Source organism: Staurois parvus, unplaced genomic scaffold, assembly GCF_062004578.1.
Source record: "Staurois parvus isolate SC_StPar_1 unplaced genomic scaffold, SC_StPar_1.0 ptg000572l, whole genome shotgun sequence".
NCBI lineage: Eukaryota > Metazoa > Chordata > Amphibia > Anura > Ranidae > Staurois > Staurois parvus.
Window position 1 is genome coordinate 3711263 of NW_028318368.1, and position 26460 is coordinate 3737722.

Below are 26460 nucleotides of genomic sequence, written 5' to 3' on the forward strand. Positions count from 1 at the left end.
TTCAGTAAAATGGACTAGCCTTCTGCATCATTTTTTCACTTTGATTTCTGGGATGTCTTTGAATTCTGTCCTCTGTAGGTTGGTAATTTTCATTTCCATCAAACGATGGGGCATCCTTACATTCCTAACACATTACCCAGTCCATATCAGTATAGATATCCAGCATGATATTTTTCGCCATTGAGATCTGATGTGTTTTCAAAGTGTTCCTTTAATTTTTTTTGAGCAGTGTATATACACTATATTGCCAAAAATATTGAGACACCCCTCCAAATCACTAGATTCAGGCGCTCCGACCACAGGTGTATAAAATCAAGCACTTAGGTATGCAGACTGCTCCCACAAACATTTGTGAAAGAATGGGTCGCTCTCAGGAGCTCAGTGAATTCAAGTGGGATACCATGATAGTTTGCCACCTGTGCAATAAATCCATCCGGGAAATTACCTTGCTATTAAATATTCCACGGTCAATTGTTATTGGTATTATACCAAAGTGGAAGCAACAGGGAACAATAGCAACTCAGCCAAGTGTTAGGCCACATAAAATGACAGCACCATGTGCAATGCAAAACGTTGGATGTAGTGGTGTAAAGCACACTGCCACTGGACTTTATAGCAGTGGAGACATGTTCTCTTGAGTGACAAATCACTCTTCTCTGTCTGGAAATCCGATGGATGTGTCAGGGTTTAGCAATTGCCATGAGAATGGTACTTGCCTGACTGCATTGCGCCAAGTGTAAAGTTTGGTGGAGGGGGATTATAATGTGGGGTTGTTTTTCAGGGGTTGGGCTTGGCCCCTTAGTTCCAGTGAAGGGAACTCTTAAGGTGTCAGCATACCAAGACATTTTGGACAATTTCATACTCCCAACTTTGTGGGAACAGTTTGGGGATGGCTCCCTCCTGTTCCAACATGATGGTGCACCAGTGCACAAAGCAAGGTCCATAAAGACATGCATGAGTTCTGACCTCAAATTGATAGAACACCTTTGAAATGAATTAGAGTGGAAACTGCAAGCCAGGCCTTCACGTTCGACATCAGTGCCTGACCTCACAAATGCGCTTCTGGAAGAATGGTCAAACATTCCCATAGACACACTCCTAAACCTTGTGGACAGCCTTCCCAGAAGAGTTGAAGCTGTTATAGCTGCAAAGGGTGGGCCAACGCAATATTGAACCTTACAGACTTTCTTAGTATATTGCAGCCTTATGTGTGTGTAGTGCAACCTGATTAGTGTGTGCAGTTCAGGTCTGTGTTGGTTTGTTCACTTACATTATTTCTTTGTCAGAGTAGAAATGTCATCCCAGAATAAGACTGTGAGATGCCAATAAAGACTGCACTCTTTCTGTGGTTAGGGCTGATAACTGCCATAATCCTTCTTTTTCAGTAGTGTAAAATTGTTGATAATAAATTCTTCAGTTTTATTTAATGTAATCCTTCCAGCACACTTGTATTTTTTTGTTTATTTATTTTTTTCATCTGTTATCAACACTAAGCCCAGGCAGAAGACAGGACAGCCTTAAAGCCTGATGTCTGCTCTGACAGGGGGAGAATACAAGTAAATAATCAAAATTCCAATAATTCATAAGTACAGTATGTCTTCACCAGTGGTCTCCAAACTGTGGCCCAGGTGCCGGATGTGGCCCTTTGCTTGCCTTTATATGACCCTCAGGGCACCATTCCTTCCACTGAAACCAACAGTGGGAAATTATTGCTCCCACTAAAACCCATGATGGGGCAGTATTCCTCCTAATGACACCAATGATGGGGCACTATTCCTTCCACTGACACCAACAATGAGGCACTATTTCTCCCACTGACATCAACAATGGTACACTATTCCTTCCACTAAAACCAATGATGGGGCATGTTCTACTCCCAGAGGCAACAGCCTGCGCCCCCTAAAGCCTGAAGGACAGTTAACTGGCCCTTTGTTTAGAAAGTTTGAAGACCCCTGGTCTACACTATTAACAACAATTCAGTGGAGATCCAGATTTTTGCAAATTTCAGTAGGTGACTGGTTCTCTTTAGTCTAAAACTAATGTTCTTTTAGTTAGTCTTTTTGTGTTATATCATTTAAATTCCCTGGCCTCATTTACATTCTTTTTCTGAAGACATATATTTCATAGCAAAATGTTAAATCTAAATGTCAGTGTCACATCAAACTTTAAACCATCTACACTGCATTTGTTGTTACTCTGTTCATTAGGATTTATACGTGCATCACTTAATTGAGTTGAAGGAGATTTTATTGATATGTGCTTTCTGCAATCTGCTGATCTCCCTCAGGCTGGTGATTGCATGGCTTGCCAGAATAAAGGATGAAAAAATAAGAAAGATTATGGGAATGTATCAATCCATTACAATAATCTGCTTTTCACTAAGTACACCCCAAGGAACAAATAAACCCACTGAATACTTGAAAAGGTTTATGCATTTAGCATACAAAATGGGTAGAGAAAAAGCAGAACATTACAAAATTCAATTTTCAAAGCAGATTCAACTTTTATAATTGTATTAGGTATTAAGAGATAAATAAATACTGTACTCATTTACTTGAGATGGGTGAACTTTAAAAACACTTGGGTGGTCTTTTTAAAACAAATTTGCAGCCTGTTTATAATGTTTTGAGACTATTGTAGCTTTTTATCTATTTTTAATATTCAACAAACACAGTGGGGTTCATCTCTATAGGAATTTACAGGTAGGCATATCAGATATACTGTTTATGTTGGTATTTCTACAGCAACAAGGTTGCAGGCATATACACCCACTCCTGTGTTAGCCTATATGCCAGTCAATATCAGGTTGGTGTTTTGATAAGAAAAACATATGGCCCCACTTGAAGGTGTGGCACTGTCATAGGACCTCTGAGCTATGGACTGTTGCCTTTAACCCCTTCACGCCTAAGGGTAAAACAAATCTAAATGCCTAAGCACAATTCTGTAACGTTGACATGTGAAAGTAAAACCGTACATATCATCACAACTACTTTCCAGGTGGCTTATACCTTGATTTTTTCAGGACAAATTGGGCTTTAACTTGGTGGTAAATGGTAATGGATAGCTCCTGATTTTTTTTATTATCAAAGGAAAACTGGCCCAAAATAGTAAAAAAAAAATTTGTTTTTTTATTTAGCTGTGTGTTTCTTGTTAGGACCATAACCTACCACCAAAGAACAACCCAAAATAAATTCTCCAGCTCTTGGTGTTCACAGCGATACCATATATGTGTATGTTATTTGTCGTTTGTACCCGTAGAACAGCCCAGAAACAATAGTGCGCATTTTGTTTTGTCTTTTTTTTGTTTAACCTAAAACACACTGACACTGACACTAACTGACACTGATGCCAAATTTTTTTTTAAATCCTGACCTTTGACAATGACCATTGACCTTGACCTTTGACCCTGACCTTGTCCCAAACACTAACCCTGGCACTGAACTATTTTATATTTTATTTTTTAATATTTATTTATCTTCTTTTTTCTTTTTTTTTTTACAAACATTTTTTTTTCTCTCTATGCCAGGAGTTAGAGAGATACAATGTATCTCTCTTCTCCATTCATAGAGAGAGCAAAAAACAAGGGGGCCAGGCTGTACAGTGACTGATCACTGTGATAGCCAATCAGAGGCTATCACAGCAATCATGTGACCCGGAATCAGGAGTCCCGGGTCCCGATCGTTAGAACGGGACCCGGGGCTCTCAGTGACACTGCGGTCTCTGTACTGGGAGCACGCTGAGTGGCGCACTCCCAGCACAAAGACAGGTACGCAAAAGCCCAGTTCCGTGAGGCCGCATATTTGAGTGACGTTGGCGTCAAAGGGTTAAGGGCTCGTACAGACGGCAATCACACGTATCCTCCTATCTAAGCCTTTGTCTAGTGCTGGTGAATTCAGCAGATTCACATGCAGCAGATAGTGTTTCAGATCAGAAGATGAGTCTGACCACCCATCTGAATGAGCCCTTAAAGGCAACAGTCCATAGCTGAGAGGTCCTAGGAAAGTGCCTCACCTTCAATATAGCATTCCTCCCTCCTGGTTTCAATGACATTTGTTATAAATGTATAATGTATTGGGTAGCCTTCCAAAAGTTGCAGAGCATGTAGAGAAGTTGTTTTTAAAAGCAAACTATGGGAATATGTGTTTTTTTTTTGTAAAATCATGTGAGTACCATATGAACCATACATAAATAGTGCAAATATGAAAAAATCTGTAGCAATATCTGAAAAACAATATTCATACTGATATTAATTATTCAGTCCCAGTAAGTGAAAATAAAGTGCAAAGTGCTGTAATTCTTGATTGTGAACTCCGTGTACAGTAACAGGTGCTCCACTGCGCTCAGACTGGTGCCCCACATGGATTTACACTCACCGTCATCCCGTGACCACCTATCTCTAGGATGGTCGTTTGCACTTTTGGGACTATCCCAGTATGCAGTGTTGCTAATGGTAACCAGTTGTTCCTCCAAAAGTGCTATGTCAAAGCCAACTCTCTCCTCTCCTCCTTGGGCAAAATAAGTATGTATTCAACATGCATAAAAGGACAAAAATGGACATCCCTTAGTGTAAAACTGCTTTTACTTTAATAGTGGGGACATAACTGTAAGAAATAAACTCACAAAAGAAGTGCCCATAACCTGGCACCTGGTGTATTCAGCCTTGTTGCTTAGGTGGTGAAAAAATGGTCGCCGCTATGGTGGTTAATCATCTGCCACCTGGAGGATTAACCACCAGGTACCAGTAAAATGCACTTTTACTTTCTTTACCCCTCACTACCCCAGCAGACTGTGTTCTTTTTTTTATGATGCTCCAACAGCAAGTGCTCTTCCTTTTTTCCGATGTTCAATGCAAAAGTACTGTATATGTCAATCCAAAAGAGAAGCTTGCCATTTACTGCTATCCAGGGCTCCATTAGAGAGATTTCCCATCACTTGCTGCATTGTAAGTTCTCACTTACAATGTAAGGTTGCTGGTCCTGTAACACCATAACATCAGAGCTGCAACCGCCTGACAAAGTGCCAGAGAGCAGCAGTTTTGGGTAACTGAGAGGAAAAGACCCAACAGGAGCAAATGATACAGTAAGTAAAAATGATCTTTACCAGTACAAGCAGTATTTTAACCCTTGCAGTGCAGAGAGATCCATGCTGCAAGGGTAGGTTTTTAAGGTTCCCAGAGTTCTAAATGCTGGGAGGTGGAAGCGGGCATTCTGATCATGTGACCGCTGTGATTGACTGTTACAGAGGTCATATCATCAGAAAGCTCCCAATCGCAAGTATGCATCAAGAGCTTTCCAGTACTCATTTGTTACTATGTTGGAAGCGTGCAAAGAGTACTCTCTCAGCACAGGTAAGTATATACATAGGGCCGCATATATGCGGCCACTCAGCATTTAAGCCCACCCACCAAAAGACCACACATACAGTTAGGTCCATATATATTTAGACAATTTTAGTTTTTTTTTCAGGTATTTACCAAAACATATTCAAGTTATAGTTATATAATGAATATGGGATGAAAGTGCACACTTTCGGGTTTAATTTTGGAGGAAGGGTTTAGGAATTACAGCTCTTAAGAGTAGCCATCCCCCCTTTTTCAAGGGACCAAAAGTAATTTGACAATTGAACGGCCAGGTGTGGGCTACTCCTTCATTATTTCTTCATCAATTTTGCAGGTAAAAGGTCTGGAGTTGATTCTAAGTGTGGTATTTGCATTTGGAATCTATTGCTATGAACCTACATCATACGTTCAAAGGAGCTGTCCATGCAAGTGAAACAGACCATTTTAAGGCTTCAAAAAGTAAACAAATCCATCAGAGAGATAGCATCAACATTAGGAGTGGCCAAATCAACAGTTTGATAAATTTTAAGGAAAGAAGAATGCATTGGTGAGACCAGCAACATAAAAAGGCATGGACGTCCACAGAAGACAACAATGGTGGATGATCGCAGGATCCTCTCTATGGTAGAGAAAAGAAAAACCCATTCACAACAAATACAAGTAAATACAAAGGGTTCACCACAAGGTGCAAACCATTCATAGACCTGAAGAAAAGCCAGATTAGACTTTGCCAAAACACATCTAAAAAATCCAGACCAGTTCTGGAAAAGAGTTATTTGGATGGATGAAACTAATATTAATCTGTACCAGAATGATGGTAAGAAAAAAGTGTTAAGAAGGCTTGGAACAGCTCATGATCCAAAGCACACAATGTCATCTGTAAAAAATGGTGGAGGCAGTGTGATGGCATGGGCATGCATGGCTTCCAGTGGCACTGGGTCATTGGTGTTTATTGATGATGTGACAGAAGACAGAAGCAGCCAGATGAGTTCTGCAGTGTTTAGAGATATACTGTCAGCCCAGATTCAGCCAAATGCAGCAAAGTTGGTTGTGCTTCACAGTACAGATGGACAATGGTCCTAAAACACACTGCAAAAGCAACCCAGGAGCTTTTGAAGGAAAAGAAGTGGAATATTCTGCAATGACTGAGTCAATCACCTGATCTCAACCAAATTGAGCATACATTTCACTTGCTGAAGGCAAAACTAAAGGCAGAAAGACCCACAAAGAACAACTGAATACAGCTGCAGTTAGAGCCTGGCTAAGCATCAGAATGGAGTCCCAGTCTTTGGTAATGTCCATGAGTTCTGGCAGTCACTGCCAGTTAAGGATTCTCAACAAAATATTAAAAATGAATATTTTATTTATGATTATATTAATTTGTCCATTTACAATTGAGCCCATGAAAATGGAGGAACTGTGTATAAAAATGGTTGCAGTTCCTAAAATTTGTATTTGATATTTATGTTCAACCCCTTGAATTAAAGCTGAAAGTCTGCACTTCAAATTAATTTGGATTGTTTCATTTTAATTTATTCTGGTGGCATACAGAGCCAAAAGTCTGAAAATTGTGTCTGTGTCAAAATATATATGGACCTAACTGTATGCGTACAGAGGGAAGAATTTGAGATACACTTGTCATGAAGGAAGCATGAGGACAGCCATTGCAGGCCTCTTTTTGAAAAATCTCATCACCTGGCTTTGTCTGTCCTAAATAATTTTTGGATCACAGACCCAGTACAAGCATGTTGTAAATACATGTAAGAAAAGTGTTGTAATGCTTTATCTCCAAATTTGATCCAGGCCCGTGACCCTGTAAGCTTGGTAGTTACTGCATCAGCAGGTCAGAGAGCCAACTAATATTCAGCAATCTACATGCCCTCATAACAGGTGAACTTTCAGGAGGCTGGTTTGCTAAAGGGGTAATTATCACCTGACACTGTAGAGCAGATTTACTAAAGGAAGGGTAGGCAACTTTGGCACTCTAGCTGTGGTGAAACTACAAATCCCATGAGCCATTGGAAGACTGACAGCAACAGTCATGAATCCTAAATACAGAAGCATGATGGGATTTGTAGTTTCACCACAGCTGGAGTGCCGAAGTTGGCAACCCTTGTTAGGATTTGAGAATGTTCACATATTAAATTGTCTGATGTGAATATTTACTTCAATCATTCAATCATGTGCAGATCAATTAACTAAATTATTTATGACTGGATAATTGAAGTGAACCGTCATACATTGTATTGTGTGAACATCCTAAAATCCACAAAGAAATCAGCCTATGCCTTTATACTTCATATACTCATCCATTTTTACACAATTTTTAAAATGTAGAAATTTCCCCTGAACCCAATATATGAATAGAAGCTAGAACAAAAATGGTTTTTATTAATAGGCTAGTAAATGAAAAGTAAGCAATATCCCTCTTTTTTGCTTGGCTATTAAGTGCTTATTTGCTAAAAGCTCTACTTTTAATATTGTTTTCCTTACAGAACAAGTCTTGTTTTTTTTTTAACTACCGTAGTTATGCAATCAGGTTGCATAACAAGTAATAAATCTGGCTTTTTATGTGTGATTAAAACAGATTTGAATGTGTGGAAAGGGAAGTAATGTAAAATCTGTGAGATTAAAAGTGTAAAAGAATATATGTTTTTAATCTTTCAGACACATCAATGCATGGTAATGTTTTAGGTATCTGCTTTTATGTATACTTTGCAAGTCTAAATACTCATAGAGCAGCCATATTTGATTATAGCAAATGCAAGCTGCACTTCCTGTTTAGTAAAACAGCAGTGTCCCCCTTTCTATGTGTCAATCTATTAGTTGGGTATGACAGAGAACAATGCACTGTACGTAGTTTTGATATTTTATCAGTGATTGTTGATTAAGTAGGCTGCCAAAAGTCACCTAAGGTAATATGTACTATTCATTATTAAAGTGGTTGTAAAGGCTGAAGGTTTTTTACTTTCATTCATTCTATGCATGAAGGTAAAAAACCTTCTGTGTACAGCAGCTCCCCCAGCACCCTTAATACTTACCTGAGCCTCATCGCGATCCAGCAATTAGAATAACAGCCTCAGCTGTCCTGGGTCTCTGCCTCCTTGTTGGCTGAGACAGCAAGTGGGAGCCATTGGCTGTCAATCACAGCCAGTCAGCCAATAAAAGGGGGGCAAGCCACATGAATGGCCACACAGAGCAGTGGGTGCCCCCATAGCAAGCTGCTTCCTGTGGGGGCACCCAACAGACAGGAGGAGCCAGGGGAGTCTGCGGGGGACCCGAGAAGAGGAGGATCCAGCTTGCTCTGTGCAAAACCACTGTACACAGCAGATAAGTATAGACATGTTTGTTATGTTCCCCACCAAAAAAATTAACCTTTAGAATCGCTTTAAAGGATTACTCCAATTTCTTGGCAAAAATAGCGAAAAAAATAGTATAGAATATACAAATGCAAAACAAGCCATATTGTAATTGAATGTTATTAAAAACATACCTTCACTTTTCATGCTGTGCTGTAAATTTCTGTAAAATTCAATGTAATATTGCAACCTGGAGGTGTTCCATACAACTTTTGTGTATAGAACACTCCCAGAAATGCCATTTCCGGCTTGTGGGACTGGCTGACTGATTTTCCAAGGAGTCTAAGGTACACGTCAAATTTTATGTATCCTCTGCAAAAAAATTTAATTTTTGGTGAGATGCACCCAAAGGGTTAGACATTTCTGAAGGGATGCTGACATTTTCCTCATTAGAACGCTACAAGTGCAGCAGCTGCTTAATAATGCAAAAATTAATTTTCATTCAGATTTACTCTGCACACAACAATCAGTCTGCAACAAAGTTTGCTAAAATCATTGCAATGTACATTGATAACCCAGTGGATAAAAGCAGAGTCACTCTTTAACCTATTACAACTAATAACAGTGAGGTACTTACCCAAAGTATGATGCAAATTTCATGAATACAGCATGGAAAGATGGCTTCTCTAAGTGTGTTCCTAGCTAGTAATGAATTCTTAGCTAGTAAGTAGCTAGTTTGTATGCTTTAATTTAGGGGTGTCCAAAATATGGCCCTCCAAGTGTTGAGAAACTGCAAGTCCCATGAGGCCTTGCAAAACTCTGACATCTACAGGCAAGACACCCAGAGGTAGAGGCATGATAGGCCTTGTAGTACTTCATCATCTGGAGAGCCATAGTTTGGACACCCCTGCTTTATTGGTGAACCATTATAGACTCTGTAACCTTTTAGACCAGTCCAGAACAGTTAATAATACAAAATGCGTAGCATTTGCCTTAATGCATATGTATAGCCAAAACGTTTTTATCATTTTGGATAGAGTGGGGAAAGAATAGCACCACTATCAGGTTTTCATTGCTGCTCATGAACCCGTTGGGTAGATTCACCCCCTCTATTTGTCCTGTGACTACTGACACTGAGACAGAAAATTACAGTAAATCTAAATTATTACAGATGTGATCAGATCAGCAAGTGAAGAAATTTTTCTAAAAAAAGGTATCTGTTCTTGGGGCAACCCCCCCAATTTATAGAGCTACTGTGTTTTCAAATGGATACAGACAGCAAAACATATTCTAAGTGCTCTATCCAAAACTAAAAAAAATGCTATGCATGCATTTTAAAAGTTACCATAAGTTTTAACCTCTTATCCTTTAGAGAAATACTTTTTGTTAGCCAAGAATACAAAAACACCTTACCTTCATAATCTTCTCTATTGACTGTTTAAAACACAAAATGTGCAGCCTATGAGTAAACAGAACAGTTTTTTAATGCATTTTTTATATTTTGCAAAAACTCAGCAGCTGAGACCTTTTTCCATCTCCAACCAACCCGCACTCCCCATATGTAGCCCATAACAATGAAAATAGTACCACTCAAATGCCCCTCCGAACTTGTGTCAGTCAGACCAGCATTTGAAAAGACTGGTGCCAGACAGAATCGGCTTGTCAACCTCCAGTAGACTTCAACAAAATGTTGACCGTCTGCACACAGACACTGACTCCCTGCTGCAAAAATGTAATGAGATGTGTAAATGATGGCTTTGGCTCCAGTTCTAGATCTGTAGAGATCTCCTCAGATGCATTTTGGGGATTAATTGTAGAGGCTGAAAAGGGCGAAACGCATCTGAGGTCTTTATTACAGGTGGAGAACAGGAGCTGAAGCCATTTTTTACCCATCTCATTACATGTATGCAACAGGGAGTCAGTGTCTGTGTGCAGATGACCACCATTTTGTTGAAGTCCACGCCCCCACCCATCACTGATGTATGCAGAGAGCAGTGATGCATTTATGGTTCCAGTAAAGCAGAGGTGTATTTGATGTGTGGGTTATCCATTGGCAACTTGGCTTCACTTTTTCTATCCTGTGTCTGAGGCAGGAAGGTGATTACCTCTGAGTCTCAGGGGACATGCTGGTGAGTTTTTGACCACTAATTGTACATCAGTGAAGCTGATATAAGCTGAATATGTCACATTTGGAAGTGGTTTCTGTAAACATTTGCAATAAAAAGTGTTGCTTTAAGAGATTGCTTCTTTGAAAATTTCCCTTGCATTTTTCTATGAACACTTTACCCCAGAAAAGCTTATGTACTTATTGATGAGGGCCAAAGGTCAAATAATCCTATATTCTATGTTTCTGATAATACGGCTTTCTGGAGAAGTGAAAATGTTATCCACCAAACTTTCACTTCCAATTACTCTTCATCAAAGTTTATCTTTAAGATGAGCAGCTGCTTCTTAAGATAAGTGCTCAAAGCAAATGCTGCTGACAGTGAATGAAAAGATAAAGCTACTATTTGCATCAGGTGAAGTGTTCCATTGTTTATTTTGCATCTGTAGAGATGCAGGTCTAGATAGCTGATATATCTTTCATTAAGTAAGCACAGTGAATAAGAAATGGGATCATCAAATCTTTTAATTATAATATCTAGCTGTTAATATAAACACTGTATGATATTCCCATTATACCACAGCTTAGATGATCCAAGTAAATACAGCTAGCTTCAGAACTATCATTTAATAATCTTATGACATGTTAGATAATTGCTGAACAGCTTACATAGATGCATTCATTTGCAATTATTCTTCCTTCACACAGCAGCTGAGAATGTATTCTTTTATTTTATGGATCCTATCTTTTGAATGTTTTGTGAAACCCATAAGCCTCAAATAGCAGATTGTAGGCTGGATATCAGGAATCCCTTATTAGGCTAATTGTGTATCGTCACTCACTCGTTCAAGAGAAAGCCTCTGCTGAAGTCCCCTGGGAAATTGATACTTTCCAGAGTCTAAAGCCCCGTTGAGAATATTGGAGGAATAATCGTCCATTTTTTTTGCATGGTAGTATTATACTGGAAGTGAAGAGGTTACTAAAGTTACGAACATTCTTGTATTACAGAATAAGAATTCAGAAGTGATGTAATGTATGTGTATTGTATTTTCAAATTAAAATTGTACTGGTTAAACTAAAATCGTATGATCTGGAATTGTGGAACAAAAATTTTCATGCTGGTCCCTTCCAGCAATTTTGGACAATTGCTGTGTACTAATGATCAGATTACCTGATGAAAGCGGCATTTTTCGTACAATTTTCTGATTGTGTCTACGGGGCTTAAGCCTTCTTGTTGTTTCCCTGAATCGCTCAGTGCTTCCATTTACTGACTCCTACGGCACTACTGTGTCCTGTAGTGACATGGTGGAAGGAACCACTGTGCACTAGAAGTGTTAGCTTCACAGAAGACTTTAGCTGATGATTTTTCTTGAATGGAGCAGTATTATGACAGGGCAGGCAGTGGCAAAGGTATTAACTTCTTTATTTTCAGGCAGCCCTGTTTGGGGTTTTTTTTTTTACTGACAGCATCATTTTAAGTAGGAAAAGGTCAATTCTATTTAAATGATAGAGAATATTTTTTAGGTACAGTTGGTCAACTCAAACCTTTATTTTTTTTTACATTTAAACTATTGTTATTAGCTTTTTTTATTTGGTTCTTGTTTTTCTTTTTTTAATTATTTTTAGGCCATTACTCTACACCATGTAACTCCTCAGTTAAAAACATTCCCAATTTTTATTTAAATCATAAGCTATCCTTGCAGCCATACTGTGGCCCATTCCATTGTAAGTTTTGGTTTCCACCATGATAGATGATGATGTCAATAACAACAGAAGATGTTCTATAAATGATATAGAGCCTCCAGAGCTTTGGCATACTTTACATGTTTTCTTCCCTACATCTTCCCTTATCAGATGAGAGATTTGTATACCCCAGAAAGAGCCCTGTATTTCTCTAGTGCTCCCTTCTTAAAGCTGAACTCAAGTCAAACAGCTACATTCACCATTGAAACACAGATATGGAAGGTGTTTTACTTGATAAGGATTTGTATTTTAATTTTTCTAGTTCTGAGATTTACACTGCCCTACCAAACAACATAGTCAGGTTGCTGGCCTGACATTTCTCTACTGCAATTAAATTAGCCACTGCAATTGCACTTTGCACTTCATCAGGGACAAGCAAAAGAGGGGCAAGAAATTACATATTTTCTTGCATGCAGAATGCGGTAATAACCTTAAAGTTACTATGTAATAGAAAAAAAAGAAAAATCAACAGTACATATCTGCAATACATGCACTATTACCCATATTGTATTCCTTCACAGACCCTGTAAGTACAGAAAAGTACCTATTCATTCTGGCAGAAATACACTTTATTTCCCCCTGTGGGCTGAACGCACTGTGGGGTTGATATACTAAAACTGGAGTGTGAAAAATTTGGTTCAGCTGCGCACAGAAACCAATTAGCTTCCAGGTTTTATTGTCAAAGCTTAATTAAACAAGTTGAAGTTAGAAGCTGATAGGCTACCATACACAGCTGCACTCTCCAGTTTTAGTAATTTAACCCCACTGCCTTTGCTACATTGAAATTACCAAGGTTGCTGTCATTCCTGGTAATTTGTTGTTTTCTCAGCTATAAAGTACCTCCTCATATCCTCATTGCCACAACATAGGGGAATGCTCTGCAGTCCAAGGGGAAAAAATGGATGGGCTGATAAGACTCCTTGAGACAAGACTGCAGAGTGCCCAGAACAAAGGAAAGCTTTGGATTTCTGACATGATCAACAGCTATTTTTTTAACTTACTGAACAGATGTAATAACAATTTTAGTTGCAACAGAGCAAATAGGGAGCAAATTAGTCAAATTAATGGGATCTCTAGAGATACCCAACAAAGAAATGACAATATATATACAAAATGCATCCCATGTGTGGTTGTATTTGTTTGAACTGTGAAATTCATCATAATGTCCTACTCACTATTTTTACACACTGTTAATGAGGTCAGTATGACAGCCCTAGTGTTTGCATTTATAAAAATAGTCTTGTCCAGTTAAAATCCTACCCATTTCTGACCTTTTTCTGAAAATTTTAGTTGCCCGGCTATTATGCTGACCTCTGGATCCAATCGGGTTCATTTACTAAAACTGGAGAGTGCAAAATCAGACTCTCTCCTGCATAGAAACCAATCAGCTTCTAAACTCAGCTTGTTCAATTAAGCTTTGGCAATACAACCTGGAAGATGATTGGTTTCTGGGCAGAAGTGAGTCTGATTTTGCACTCTCCAGCTTTAGTAAATAAACCCCAATAAGTCCATGGCCAGGCATAAGTAAGCAAATCAGGAAAATGACAAAAAAACTCTTATCTACTTGCTTATTCAGAAGTTCCAAACTAGATTTTTGCATCCATCTTTCTTTAAATGAGAAATCATAATTAGAGATGAGCGAATCGAACATGACGAAGTGGAATTCGTTTAGAAGATTAGGAAATATTCGATTCACGACGAATCCGAAGATTAGCAAACTTCAGATGCACGAATCGAATTTTCCCAAAAATGGCGGCGACATGTGTGGCGACGGAGCGGGGATCTCTGGGAAGGCGCGCAGACAAGGCGCGCTGACCCATAATGCATTCATTCATGACATGTGATCGCATTAGCCAATCAGCAGCCAGCCAGCCAGCACTGTGTAATGGTGGAGCTATAAATCGTGGCCATCTTAGAATTCTCCATTAGCCTCCGGTCATTCAAGAGAGAGAGACCTCTCTCTATTAGGGACAGAGTTAGGGCCACAGAGACTTTAGGGCCACAGAATCGTTACTCAGGGACACAGAATTGTTACTCAGGAACACAGAATTGTTACTCAGGGACAGACACAGAATTGTTACTCAGGGACACAGAATTGTTACTCAGGGACACAGAATTGTTACTGAGGGACACAGAATTGTTACTGAGGGACACAGAATTGTTACTCAGGGACACAGAATTGTTACTCAGGGACAGACACAGAATTGTTACTCAGGGACACAGAATTGTTACTGAGGGACACAGAATTGTTACTCAGGGACAGACACAGAATTGTTACTCAGGGACACAGAATTGTTACTCAGGGACACAGAATTGTTACTGAGGGTCACAGAATTGTTACTCAGGGACACAGAATTGTTACTCAGGGACACAGAATTGTTACTCAGGGACACACACAGAATTGTTACTCAGGGACACAGAATTGTTACTCAGGGACACAGAATTGTTACTCAGGGACACAGAATTGTTACTGAGGGACACAGAATTGTTACTCAGGGACAGACACAGAATTGTTACCCAGGGACACAGAATTGTTACTCAGGGACACAGAATTGTTACTCAGGGACACAGAATTGTTACTCAGGGACAGACACAGAATTGTTACTCAGGGACACAGAATTGTTACTCAGGGACACAGAATTGTTACTGAGGGACACAGAATTGTTACTCAGGGACAGACACAGAATTGTTACTCAGGGACACAGAATTGTTACTGAGGGACACAGAATTGTTACTCAGGGACAGACACAGAATTGTTACTCAGGGACACAGAATTGTTACTCAGGGACAGACACAGAATTGTTACTCAGGGACACAGAATTGTTACTCAAGGACACAGAATTGTTACTCAGGGACACAGAATTGTTACTCAGTGACAGACACAGAATTGTTACTCAGGGACACAGAATTATTACTCAGGGACACAGAATTGTTACTCAGGGACACAGAATTGTTACTGAGGGACACAGAATCGTTACGTTATTTTTGGGGTGCTTATAGAATTAAAGAGTATGTCAGACAACACGCAGAGGAGTGGCAGAGGAGGCAATGTTTCAGGAGCGAGCAGACGTGGCAGCAGAGGAAGGGGTCGAGGCAGCACTAGTCACAGCCAGAGGCCAGTGCTCCCGGTGTCATCCAGCGGTCGTGTCTCCACCGACAACCCTGCCGTCATCGATTGGTTGGCTCGGTCGTCTTCCTCTTCCCAGGTCACCTCTGACACCTACAGCCAACGGTCGGTGGGTACGTCAGACACAACCGTTAGTTGGCATGGCCCGGGAGCAAGCCCACTGAAATCACGTGTCCTCTACCTGCCCCTGTCCTTTGGTGTTCCCTCACCAAGCGAAGTATCGCATGCTGTGGGCTCAGCCCCACTGTACAGTGAGGAAGAGCTAACAGAGGGCGGTCAGGAACGGGGGGAGACATCCGCCTCTTCAGCAGCCAGGTGAAGAAGTACTGGCGAGGAGAGTGGCTCGGTAGCCGGTCTAGAGACAGGTCTGTCTCCTGACCCACACGCAGCCGAGGGGGCTAGTAGTGAGGCGGAGACCCTAATTGATGATGATGAGGCTGATCGCACTTGGCAGCCTCGTCGTCATCAGGCTATTGCTTCCGCATCATCAGGAGAAGAGGGTGCCAGCTTGGCAGCGAGCAAAATAGTCCGTGGGTTGCCCAGGAGGTAGCAGGGTCGCAGCAGTGTCAGTGGAGGCAAACGGTCACGGAGTAGAGCACCAGCTCCACTGCAGCCTACCACCACGGCCAGTAGTGGTGCCGGTGTGCAAGGAGGAAGTAGCAGTCAGCCAGTGAGGAGTAGCGGGGGCAAAGTTTCCTACTCGGCGGTGTGGCAATTTTTCGTCAAGCCGCCCGAGGAAGTAAACGTAGCCGTATGTCGACTATGTGGCCAGAAAGTCAAGCGTGGCCAGGGGGCCCATGTTGGGACTACAGTGTTGCGTCAGCATATGCAGCGTCGCCATTCGGTGGCCTGGGAAAACCGTGATAAAGATACGGCGGTTCTGCCTGCCCCAGCCCCCGCTCCATCACCCGCTCCGTTACTTGCTCCGTCACCCGACGTCAATCGCCCTCTATCAGCCAGTCAAGGCTCCAACACCTCTGCTGAGGGGAGTTGTCGCTCGTTGGCATCTTCCGCTCGTTCAGATGCTCCTTCTCCTGCTACTCCTCTTCACGGATTCCGTCAGCAGTCTTTCTTGGAATCCGTTTCCAAGAGACAACAGTTTGCGAGCACGCACCCGACGGTGCAGAAGCTGAACGTCCTCCTGTCCAAGTTGCTGGTGCTGCAGTCCCTCCCTTTCCAAGTGGTGGACTCAGCACCTTTCCGAAAAATGATGGCTTGTGCCGCGCCGCGGTGGAGAGTGCCAAGCCGGCATTTCTTCGCCAAAAAGGCAGTGCCAGCCGTGCATTCACATGTAGAAGAGATGGTGGGCCAGTCTTTGAGCATGTCGGTCTCTGCCAAAGTGCACGGCAGCGCCGACGTGTGGAGCTGTAACTACGGTCAGGGACAGTACATGTCATTTACGGCCCACTGGGTGAACGTGGTGCCGGCACAGCCGCACCAGCAACTTGGACAGGTCACGCCGCTTTTGCCTCCACGTTTGCACGTCCTTGGTCCAGCAAAGATGTCCGCCTCTACCACCTCTTCTTCCGCCGTGTCCTCAGCCGCCACCCCCGTGCCAAGTCCCATTACCCGACCGGCATATCACATGTGCAGGGCGCAACGGTGTCACGCTGTGCTGCACCTGGTATGCCTTGGCGAACGTAGTCACACAGGGGAGGAACTTCTGAGTGTAATGAACAGAGAAATTGACAGATGGCTGTCTCCGCGCAAACTGAAAATCGGAACCATGTTGACCGACAACGGAAAGAACATGGTGTCTGCTCTGCGTCAAGGAAGGTTGTGCCATGCGCCTTGCATGGCTCACGTGTTCAATCTGGTTGTCAAGCGGTTCCTAAAATCCACCATCCCACTGCAAGACATCCTTAAAATGTCACGTAAACTTTGCATGCATTTCAGCCATTCCTACACCGCAAAGCACACCCTCCTTGAGCTGCAGCGGCAGAACGGAATTCCACAGCATCGCCTGATCTGCGACGTTGCAACAAGGTGGAATTCAACCCTACATATGTTAGACCGCCTTTACGAACAGCGAAACGCCATCACCGATTTCCTGATGTTACAAGCGGATAAAGGTACTCCCCTGTGTAACTTCGATGTCAGCCATTGGCAGCTCATGCGTGACACCTGCCGCTTGCTCAGGCCCTTTGAGGAGGCCACGCTATTCGTGAGTCGGCAGGACTATGGGATGAACGACGTCATTCCTCTGTTGCACGTCCTGGAACAAATGCTGTTAACAATGGCTGGTCAGGGTGCGGTAGACGTGGCGCACAGATCTCAACGCCACATGACCCCTGTGGGGGCAGGACAGGAAGAAGAGGAGGAGGTAGAGGAGGACATTGGTGCTCAGGAATTATTGAGTGAAATGGGTGGTTTTTCCACTCAGCGGACAGGAGTGGAGGAGCAGGAGCAGCTGGTAGAGGAGGAGGAGGAGACGCACCGTGGCAGTATGCTGTGGAGATGGAGGCAGGGAGTCCCTCGCATTCCTTGGCACAAATGGCCCATAGCATGCTCGGTTGCTTGCGTAGCGACAGCCGAATAATAACCATCAGACAGAGGGATGACTTTTGGCTGTCCACCTTGTTGGACCCTCGCTACCGTTCAAAAATGGTGGCCTTTTTCACACCTGCTGAGAGGGAGGCCAAAATAAATTACTATAAAAACCACCTATGTAGTCAGTTGGTCTCTGACTTTCTGTGCCAACGTCCATCCTCAGACACTGTGGGCCCTGTGCGCTCGCGTTCCGCTGCCATGGCAGCAGGGGAGGGGTGGGGTGGTAGGAGCAGTGGCAGCTCCACCAGCAGCGGCTGCCTCAGTCTGCAGTCGATGATGAGTAGCTTTCTTCACCAGCGCAGTGAGGAAACTACTAACCAGCCGCAGCAGCAGCAGCATCAGGTGGACCTGGAGCAGGACCTCAAACAACAGGCTTGGGCCTACTTGGACAGCACCCTGCCAACCGAGGTAGACAATCTCCTTGACTACTGGGCAACGAAACTTGACATTTGGCCCCAACTAGCTGAATTTGCCCTTGAAAGGCTGTCATGCCCGGCCAGTAGCGTGGCATCGGAGCGCGTGTTTAGTGCGGCAGGAGGTATTGTAACTCCGCGGAGGACACGACTGTCCACCCAAAGTGTGGAGAGACTCACGTTTGTGAAAATGAATCAGGCGTGGATTAGTCTGGATTTCAAACCACCAGTTCCTGACACAACTGACTAAATCCGCCATGAATCATGCCCCTGCCATGTGCCACTTTCAGGTCTCCTCACACTGCTGGTGTGTTGAATTTTTTGACATAGGGTGCTGGCAGATTACGGGCCTCCCATAGCTGCTGCCAGGCCCCTAATCTGCCATGGGCCCCTATATACCGCCTCCTCATGCTGCTGCCAGGTCCAGAGTCTCTCATGGGTCCCTGTACGGCCTCCCATTGCTGCTGTCTCCATCGCCACACTCTGCCATGTGCCACTTTCAGGTCTCCTCACACACTGCTGGTGTGTTGAATTTTTTGACATAGGGTGCTGGCAGATTACGGGCCTCCCATAGCTGCTGCCAGGCCCCTAAACTGCCATGGGCCCCTATATACCGCCTCCTCATGCTGCTGCCAGGTCTAGAGTCTCTCATGGGTCCCTGTACGGCCTCCCATTGCTGCTGTCTCCATCGCCACACTCTGCCATGTGCCACTTTCAGGTCTCTTCACACTGCTGGTGTGTTGAATTTTTTGACATAGGGTGCTGGCAGATTACGGGCCTCCTATAGCTGCTGCCAGGCCCCTAATCTGCCATGGGCCCCTATATACCGCCTCCTCATGCTGCTGCCAGGTCCAGAGTCTCTCATGGGTCCCTGTACGGCCTCCCATTGCTGCTGTCTCCATCGCCACACTCTGCCATGTTCCACTTTCAGGTCTCTTCACACTGCTGGTGTGTTGAATTTTTTGACATAGGGTGCTGGCAGATTACGGGCCTCCTATAGCTGCTGCCAGGCCCGTAATCTGCCATGGGCCCCCGTACCGACTCCTCATGCTGCTGCCAGGCCCGTAATCTGTCATGGGCCCCTGTACCGCCTCCTCATGCTGCTGCCAGGTCCAGAGTGTCTCATGGGTCCCTGTACGGCCTCCCATTGCTGCTGTCTCCATCGCCACACTCTGCCATGTGCCACTTTCAGGTCTCCTCACACTGCTGGTGGGTTCCATTTTGTCATAGGGTGCTGGCAGATTACGGGCCTCCCATTGCTGCTGCCAGGCCCGTAATCTGCCATGGGCCCCCGTACCGACTCCTCATGCTGCTGCCAGGCCCGTAATCTGTCATGGGCCCCTGTACCGCCTCCTCATGCTGCTGCCAGGCCCAGAGTGTGTCATGGGTCCCTGTACGGCCTCCCATTGCTGCTGTCTCCATCGCCACACTCTGCCATGTGCCACTTTCAGGTCTCCTCACACTGCTGGTGGGTTCCATTTTGTCATAGGGTGCTGGCAGATTACGGGCCTCCCATTGCTGCTGCCAGGCCCGTAATCTGCCATGGGCCCCCATACCGACTCCTCATGCTGCTGCCAGGCCTGTAATCTGTCATGGGCCCCTGTACCGCCTCCTCATGCTGCTGCCAGGTCCAGAGTGTCTCATGGGTCCCTGTACGGCCTCCCATTGCTGCTGTCTCCATCGCCACACTCTGCCATGTGCCACTTTCAGGTCTCCTCACACTGCTGGTGGGTTCCATTTTGTCATAGGGTGCTGGCAGATTACGGGCCTCCCATTGCTGCTGCCAGGCCCGTAATCTGCCATGGGCCCCCGTACCGACTCCTCATGCTGCTGCCAGGCCCGTAATCTGTCATGGGCCCCTGTACCGCCTCCTCATGCTGCTCCCAGGTCCAGAGTGTCTCATGGGTCCCTGTACGGCCTCCCATTGCTGCTGTCTCCATCGCCACACTCTGCCATGTGCCACTTTCAGGTCTCCTCACACTGCTGGTGGGTTCCATTTTGTCATAGGGTGCTGGCAGATTACGGGCCTCCCATTGCTGCTGCCAGGCCCATAATCTGCCATGGGCCCCCGTACCGACTCCTCATGCTGCTGCCAGGCCCGTAATCTGTCATGGGCCCCTGTACCGTCTCCTCATGCTGCTGCCAGGTCCAGAGTGTCTCATGGGTCCCTGTACGGCCTCCCATTGCTGCTGTCTCCATCGCCACACTCTGCCATGTGCCACTTTCAGGTCTCCTCACACTGCTGGTGGGTTCCATTTTGTCATAGGGTGCTGGCAGATTACGGGCCTCCCATTGCTGCTGCCAGGCCCGTAATCTGCCATGGGCCCCCGTACCGACTCCTCATGCTGCTGCCAGGCCCGTAATCTGTCATGGGCCCCTGTACCGCCTCCTCATGCTGCTGCCAGGTCCAGAGTGTCTCATGGGTCCCTGTACGGCCTCCCATTGCTGCTGTCTCCATCGCCACACTCTGCCATGTGCCACTTTCAGGTCTCCTCACACTGCTGGTGGGTTCCATTTTGTCATAGGGTGCTGTATGGCCTCCCATTGCTGCTGCCTCCACCGCCACACTGTGGCTCCACACTCTGGTTTTGGCCCCGTGACTGCCCAAATGAGTGAAGTGTGCGGTGATTCTAAGATCGAAGGCACTCATCTGCATGTCATACTGACTGACAGTATTATTTCTCTTCCCCAGCAGACTCCAAGGGCATTTAAATTAAAGGTACAGTGTTCTGCACTAATATAAAGGCTCTCTGAAGCCTAGAAACACCCTTTTTATAAGTTAAATTCGCAGCGAATATATTCGGCTCGAATCAAATTTATTCCTCGAATTCGCCGAATCAGCCGAATCGAATTTTTGAATACTTCGCTCATCTCTAATCATAATAGTAGGGTCTGCTTGTGGGCAGATGCCCTCCCTGCCCCCCACCTTCCAAAAACATTACTAGAAAAATGAACCATTGCATTTGGCAGGTAGCTTGAGTGTGAAACAGGCTGGGCTGGCACTTGGTTAACTGCTTAAGAGAATTTACCCCCCTTCCTGATCAGGCCTTTTTTTGCAATACGGCACTGTGCTACTTTATCTGACAATTGTGTGGTCATGCATTGTTTTTTCCCCACTAATAGAGCTTTCTTTTGGTGTTATTTGATAATCTGTGTTATTTGATACTTTTTTATTTTTTGCACTATAAACAAAAAATCAATTTTGAAAAAAAAACTTTGACTTTTTGCTATAAAACATGTCCAATAAAAAAATTAAAAAAATCGAATTTTGACATAAATTTAGACCAAAATGTATTCTGCTACATGTTTTTGCTAAAACAAAATCCCAATACGTGTAAATGAATTGGTTTACGTGATAGTTATAGTGTCTACAAATGACGGCATATATACTGGATTTTTTTTTTATGGCGGCGATCAGTGACTTATTGCGGGACTGCGGAGGGCATTCTGACACTGAGGGGGAACTGACTAACTGCCACTTACATCCCCAGTGACACTAATACAGTGATCAGTGCTAATAATAAACACTGACACTGTACTAATGACACTGGGCAGGAAGGGGTTAACATCTGGGGCGATCAAAGGGTTAACTGTGTGATGTGTGTGCTTTACTAGGGAAACAAACTGCCTTGTATTGCTCTGCTATGCAGAGCTATACAAAGTAGTGTGATTGTGCTGACAAGGGAGAGATCTGTACTGTTTACATACAGACATCTCCCCTGTCAGCTCCACCGACGATCACCGAGTCCCGGCTGAGAATCGACCATGGGGACCCGGTGATTGACATACTGAAGAGCCAATATCAGTACGGGTAGGGAGCATATATATATATATATATATATATATGATTTTGTGCATCCCTGCCACCATGTAGCAGTACTTCTGCTATAGGGAGGTTGGGAAGCAGTTAAAGTATATGCAAACCCTCACCTTGTAAAGCAACCCACTCGGTTTAAAATGGAAATGAATGGCAAAACATTTGTGTACAGATGTAAAAAACATAAATACCTTTTTCCCCTTTTTTATAAGTGATCACATTCCCTCTGTTCTCAGCTGCATAATGAGATGGGGGAGGAGAAACTGCAGTACACTAATCTTCCCAGTGAATGGCAGTGAGGGGGGGCATGTGAGCAGAAGAGAGCACTCTGAGTTACCAGTACAGCTAGAGAACTGACCACGCTGTGCTGTCACGCCTATCGTGGTCAGTTTTTAATAAAAAAGCAGAGGGACTGGTAGGAACAACAGTGATTTCACACAAAGGAAGCAATATAAAGAGAACAGATTCCTTTTTATACAAGTACATGGTATAGCAGTCACTTATCAGGAATATGAAATGTTGGATTTACATATTCTTTAACTGTGCCTATGTAGTGGGTAAACGTTGTACTTTGCAGTAGCTACCAAGAAGCCAACTAAGATTATTTAATGATGACTTTCCAAAGTCATACATTCCTTAACAGACTATTGTAAAAAAAAAAAGGCAAAAAAAACATTTTTTGTTTTCAAAAGTAGGAAACTAACAACATTTTTTTGACACAAACTAAATTTCAGTGACAACTATGAATCAAAGTTTTTTTAAGGCATTGCAACTTTTTACATTTTTTTTTATGTATTTCAGGAAAGCACATGTGAAAAGTAAAGTGACATGGTTGCAACCACAGTGGGCATGCCAAACAATTTTTATAATGGTCCTGGTCTTGTCGCAAGTTGCTTTATGTATCTTTGTTCTCACACAAAACATGGACAGGAAAGCCTCTGACATGGAGAAAGCCACACTGCAGAACAATAGATTTGCTATGAACAGTAAGTAAACTTTTCCTAATTCCTATCATACTGCTTTTGTTATATGCGATCATAATCCATAAACATCTTACATATTTGAAATGATGCATTTACAATTGCATAGAGCAGTTTAAAAAAGTAACTTGACCGGATGTGTGGCTTTTTTTCCAAATTCAGATTTAAATGTATCTTTAGATATTGTCTGACTAGATACTTAAGGAACAAAAAAAAAAAAACCTATCTTGAAAAAATCAAAAGCATTGGTTAAACAAATCTTTCACCAATTAGTACCTTGTAAACGTTTGAACCTCGAGAAATTAGGGAGGTAGATTATTTAATTTGCACCTACATTGTTGAAATTATTGTTTTATTGTGTGGTATTTTGCATATGATTATTTAAATTTAAGTCTAAATTTGTTTTTTTGCAAATGTTTACAGCAGTGTTAAACCTAAATTATATTGCAGCTTACCAATTTCTAGATGTGGTGCTTGCATTGCTTTTCTTTTTTAGGCTTTCTTTCTTTTATTTCCATCTGGTGATCCTGCCAGTAAGTCTGGTGTTTTTTTTTTTTTCAAAAGAAATAAGCTCTCTTCCAGATATATCAGTTTTCAGGGATGGGACAAAACATTTACCACTTACAGGGTTGCTTGCATTGATCAACTTTAATTATATATTATAAAATCTTTATCCCAAAAGGAAAAAACTGCTGCTGTAATTGACTATAGAGTATTAGCTGGAGTTTGGCTTCAATTTGTTTGTGTATTGTAATCTGCTAGTACATCTAACACTGCATTCCCCTCCCCCCAGACTGACAATACTGATGTTCAAAAGGTGCCCCTGTGTTCCTTCATCCAGAGTGGGGGCACTCTAACATAGGAGGTTTGTTACTGGATAGATCACCATGAGAAAACAGATGGGAAAAAAAAAAAAAAAAGAAAACTAGTGCAGTTTGGGGGTTTGGGGTATTGGTTTTAATACTGCTTTGACTTGACAGAATTGTTAGCAGCTAATCATGGTTAAATAGAACAACAATGTAACAATAAGTTTATAATAGAGAGAACATGTATTTAAATATACAGTAAACTAGTCTATGTAAATGCTGGTTGTTTTAACCATCTGCAAACATATTTTGCCTCCAAGTGATTCTGAAGCTGGTTGGTGTCAGGGGTCTACACATCTCCGTATTAGTATTTGTTTCCCCATTTAATTAATTTTTCACATCCTCAGTATAATGATTTAGAGCTGATTCACACATGTGCGATGAGGATTGGAGCTCAGGTTTCACAGCTAATTGACACAGTAGTTGTTCAGCGGTTCAGGTCAGGTTCACATCAGGTTCAGGACGGATTTAGCTCAGGAATTAGAAACGTTTCCCATAGAAGTCAAAAGCCTGTAATCTGTACCTAAACCTGAAGGCACTGCTCAAAAATCGGACATGACTCTTTTTCAAACCGCAGTGAATCCACACAGCCAGTGCACCAGACATATGTGAACAGGCACCGTAGGAAGTAATATTTTTTCACATGTCATGAGGATTAAATGCAGTTCAAACCACATCCAATCCGCATACATGTTAACCGGCACAGACCTGGCAAGTGAGGGACACTGGATCAGATCTCTGAGGCCCAACCTTCGAGGGAGGTCCAGGCTAGGAAGGCAACTGCTTTTGAGAGTTGATGATCCACACTGAACTGTCAACATCAGAATCTCCTAAAATGAAAGCCAGAGCCCACAATTGCAGACATGCACAAAAAATGCATAAAACTGCAGGCTCCAACTGCCATTGTGCTATCATATGCACCTGTGACTTGGGTGTGAATTCTTGTTGTGGGCTTGATGATGTAATTTGATGCTTGTGGATGCCACATTGGTGCAGTTTCTGTAGTTTTTAGAAAACCAAAGGTTTCATGATATTTAATTACACCCCTAAAACCACCTTCATATTTTTGGGCACTCCAAAATTTAACAACAGTGCACTTTTTCCTTGCATTTCTCACTTAGTCAGGGGCCCAAAAGGTTTAAAAGTCCCATGCTGGCTCTTAGCCACTTTGTAGAGAAAAGATCTGGAGATTCCAAGGAATGAAGAGGTAGAAATGGGTACACCGTTTAGGAGACTTTGGCATTGTTACAACTCTGAAATAACAGAAATTGCTTTATCTTAAAAAAGTCCATAAAATAAACAATGCAGTGTGATTCAGAGCAAGGGTCTTAGCACACTATTGCTGAAATAAAATCTTAGATATTGCTAACTTTTTTAAATGACAGTCACATTTTCATATCATTAGTAGATTAGAAAGCTTTTGTTGTGCATTAATAAAAAAAACAAAAACTGAGATGTCATTTTTTTTTCTAAGAGTGTCAAGTATTATTCCAAGATTTTATTTGTATCATTCAAATGAATAAAGACAAAAAATATTTTTTCTATTATTTCATATCATATATTTCAAATCAATATATGTCCTTTCTGTAATAAAGTTTTACTGCATCTTGTTGCATGTTATAATTTAAGACTTTTATACCATATAGATAATAAAAGCAACCTGAAACTTGAGAATGGAACCCAGTTGGTAAGAACATACAGTTTCAAAATTGTTATAACCTTGCTACCATTTTTAAATAAAATACTGCTTTAAACTTTTTTCATCTTTTGTTGCATATCAGTACTATTGATCTCCCACAGACTCTTTTGGGTTGATGTACTAAAGGCAAATAGACTGTGCACTTTGCAAAGTCCAGTTGCACTCTGCAAGAGCAGTTGCTCCAGAGCTTAGTAAATGAGGTAAAGATTCCCTTTGCAAAGAATACCCAATCACATGCAAGGACAATTTAGAAAAAAAGTTTTTTTGCTTGCACATGATTGGATGATGGAAGTTGGCAGAGCTTCTACACATTTACTAAGCTCTGGAGTAACTGCACTTGCAGAGTGCAACTGCACTTTGCAAAGTGCAGAGTTTATTTGCCTTTAATAAATCAACCCCTATGCATCCAGTTCTTATGTACAAGCTGAAAGTTGCTCTAAAGGCACAAAGAAAGCTGTTGGCTAGTAATGCTTTGTACAAGCTTGCTGTGCAAACTTCATTTAAACAAGCTGAATCATGTGATT

General features: G+C 42.7%; 1 protein-coding gene across 1 annotated transcript in view; it reads left to right on the forward strand.

Annotated features, from left to right (window-relative positions):
- Positions 1–26460, forward strand: part of EFCAB14 (EF-hand calcium binding domain 14) — a 67494-nt gene that overhangs the window by 14065 nt on the left and 26969 nt on the right. Inside the window, exons 2-3 of the mRNA XM_089691769.1 lie at positions 23193–23377; positions 25884–25924. Coding sequence (XP_089547895.1) covers positions 23193–23377; positions 25884–25924 — 226 coding nt within the window. The remainder of the gene's footprint in view (positions 1–23192; positions 23378–25883; positions 25925–26460) is intronic.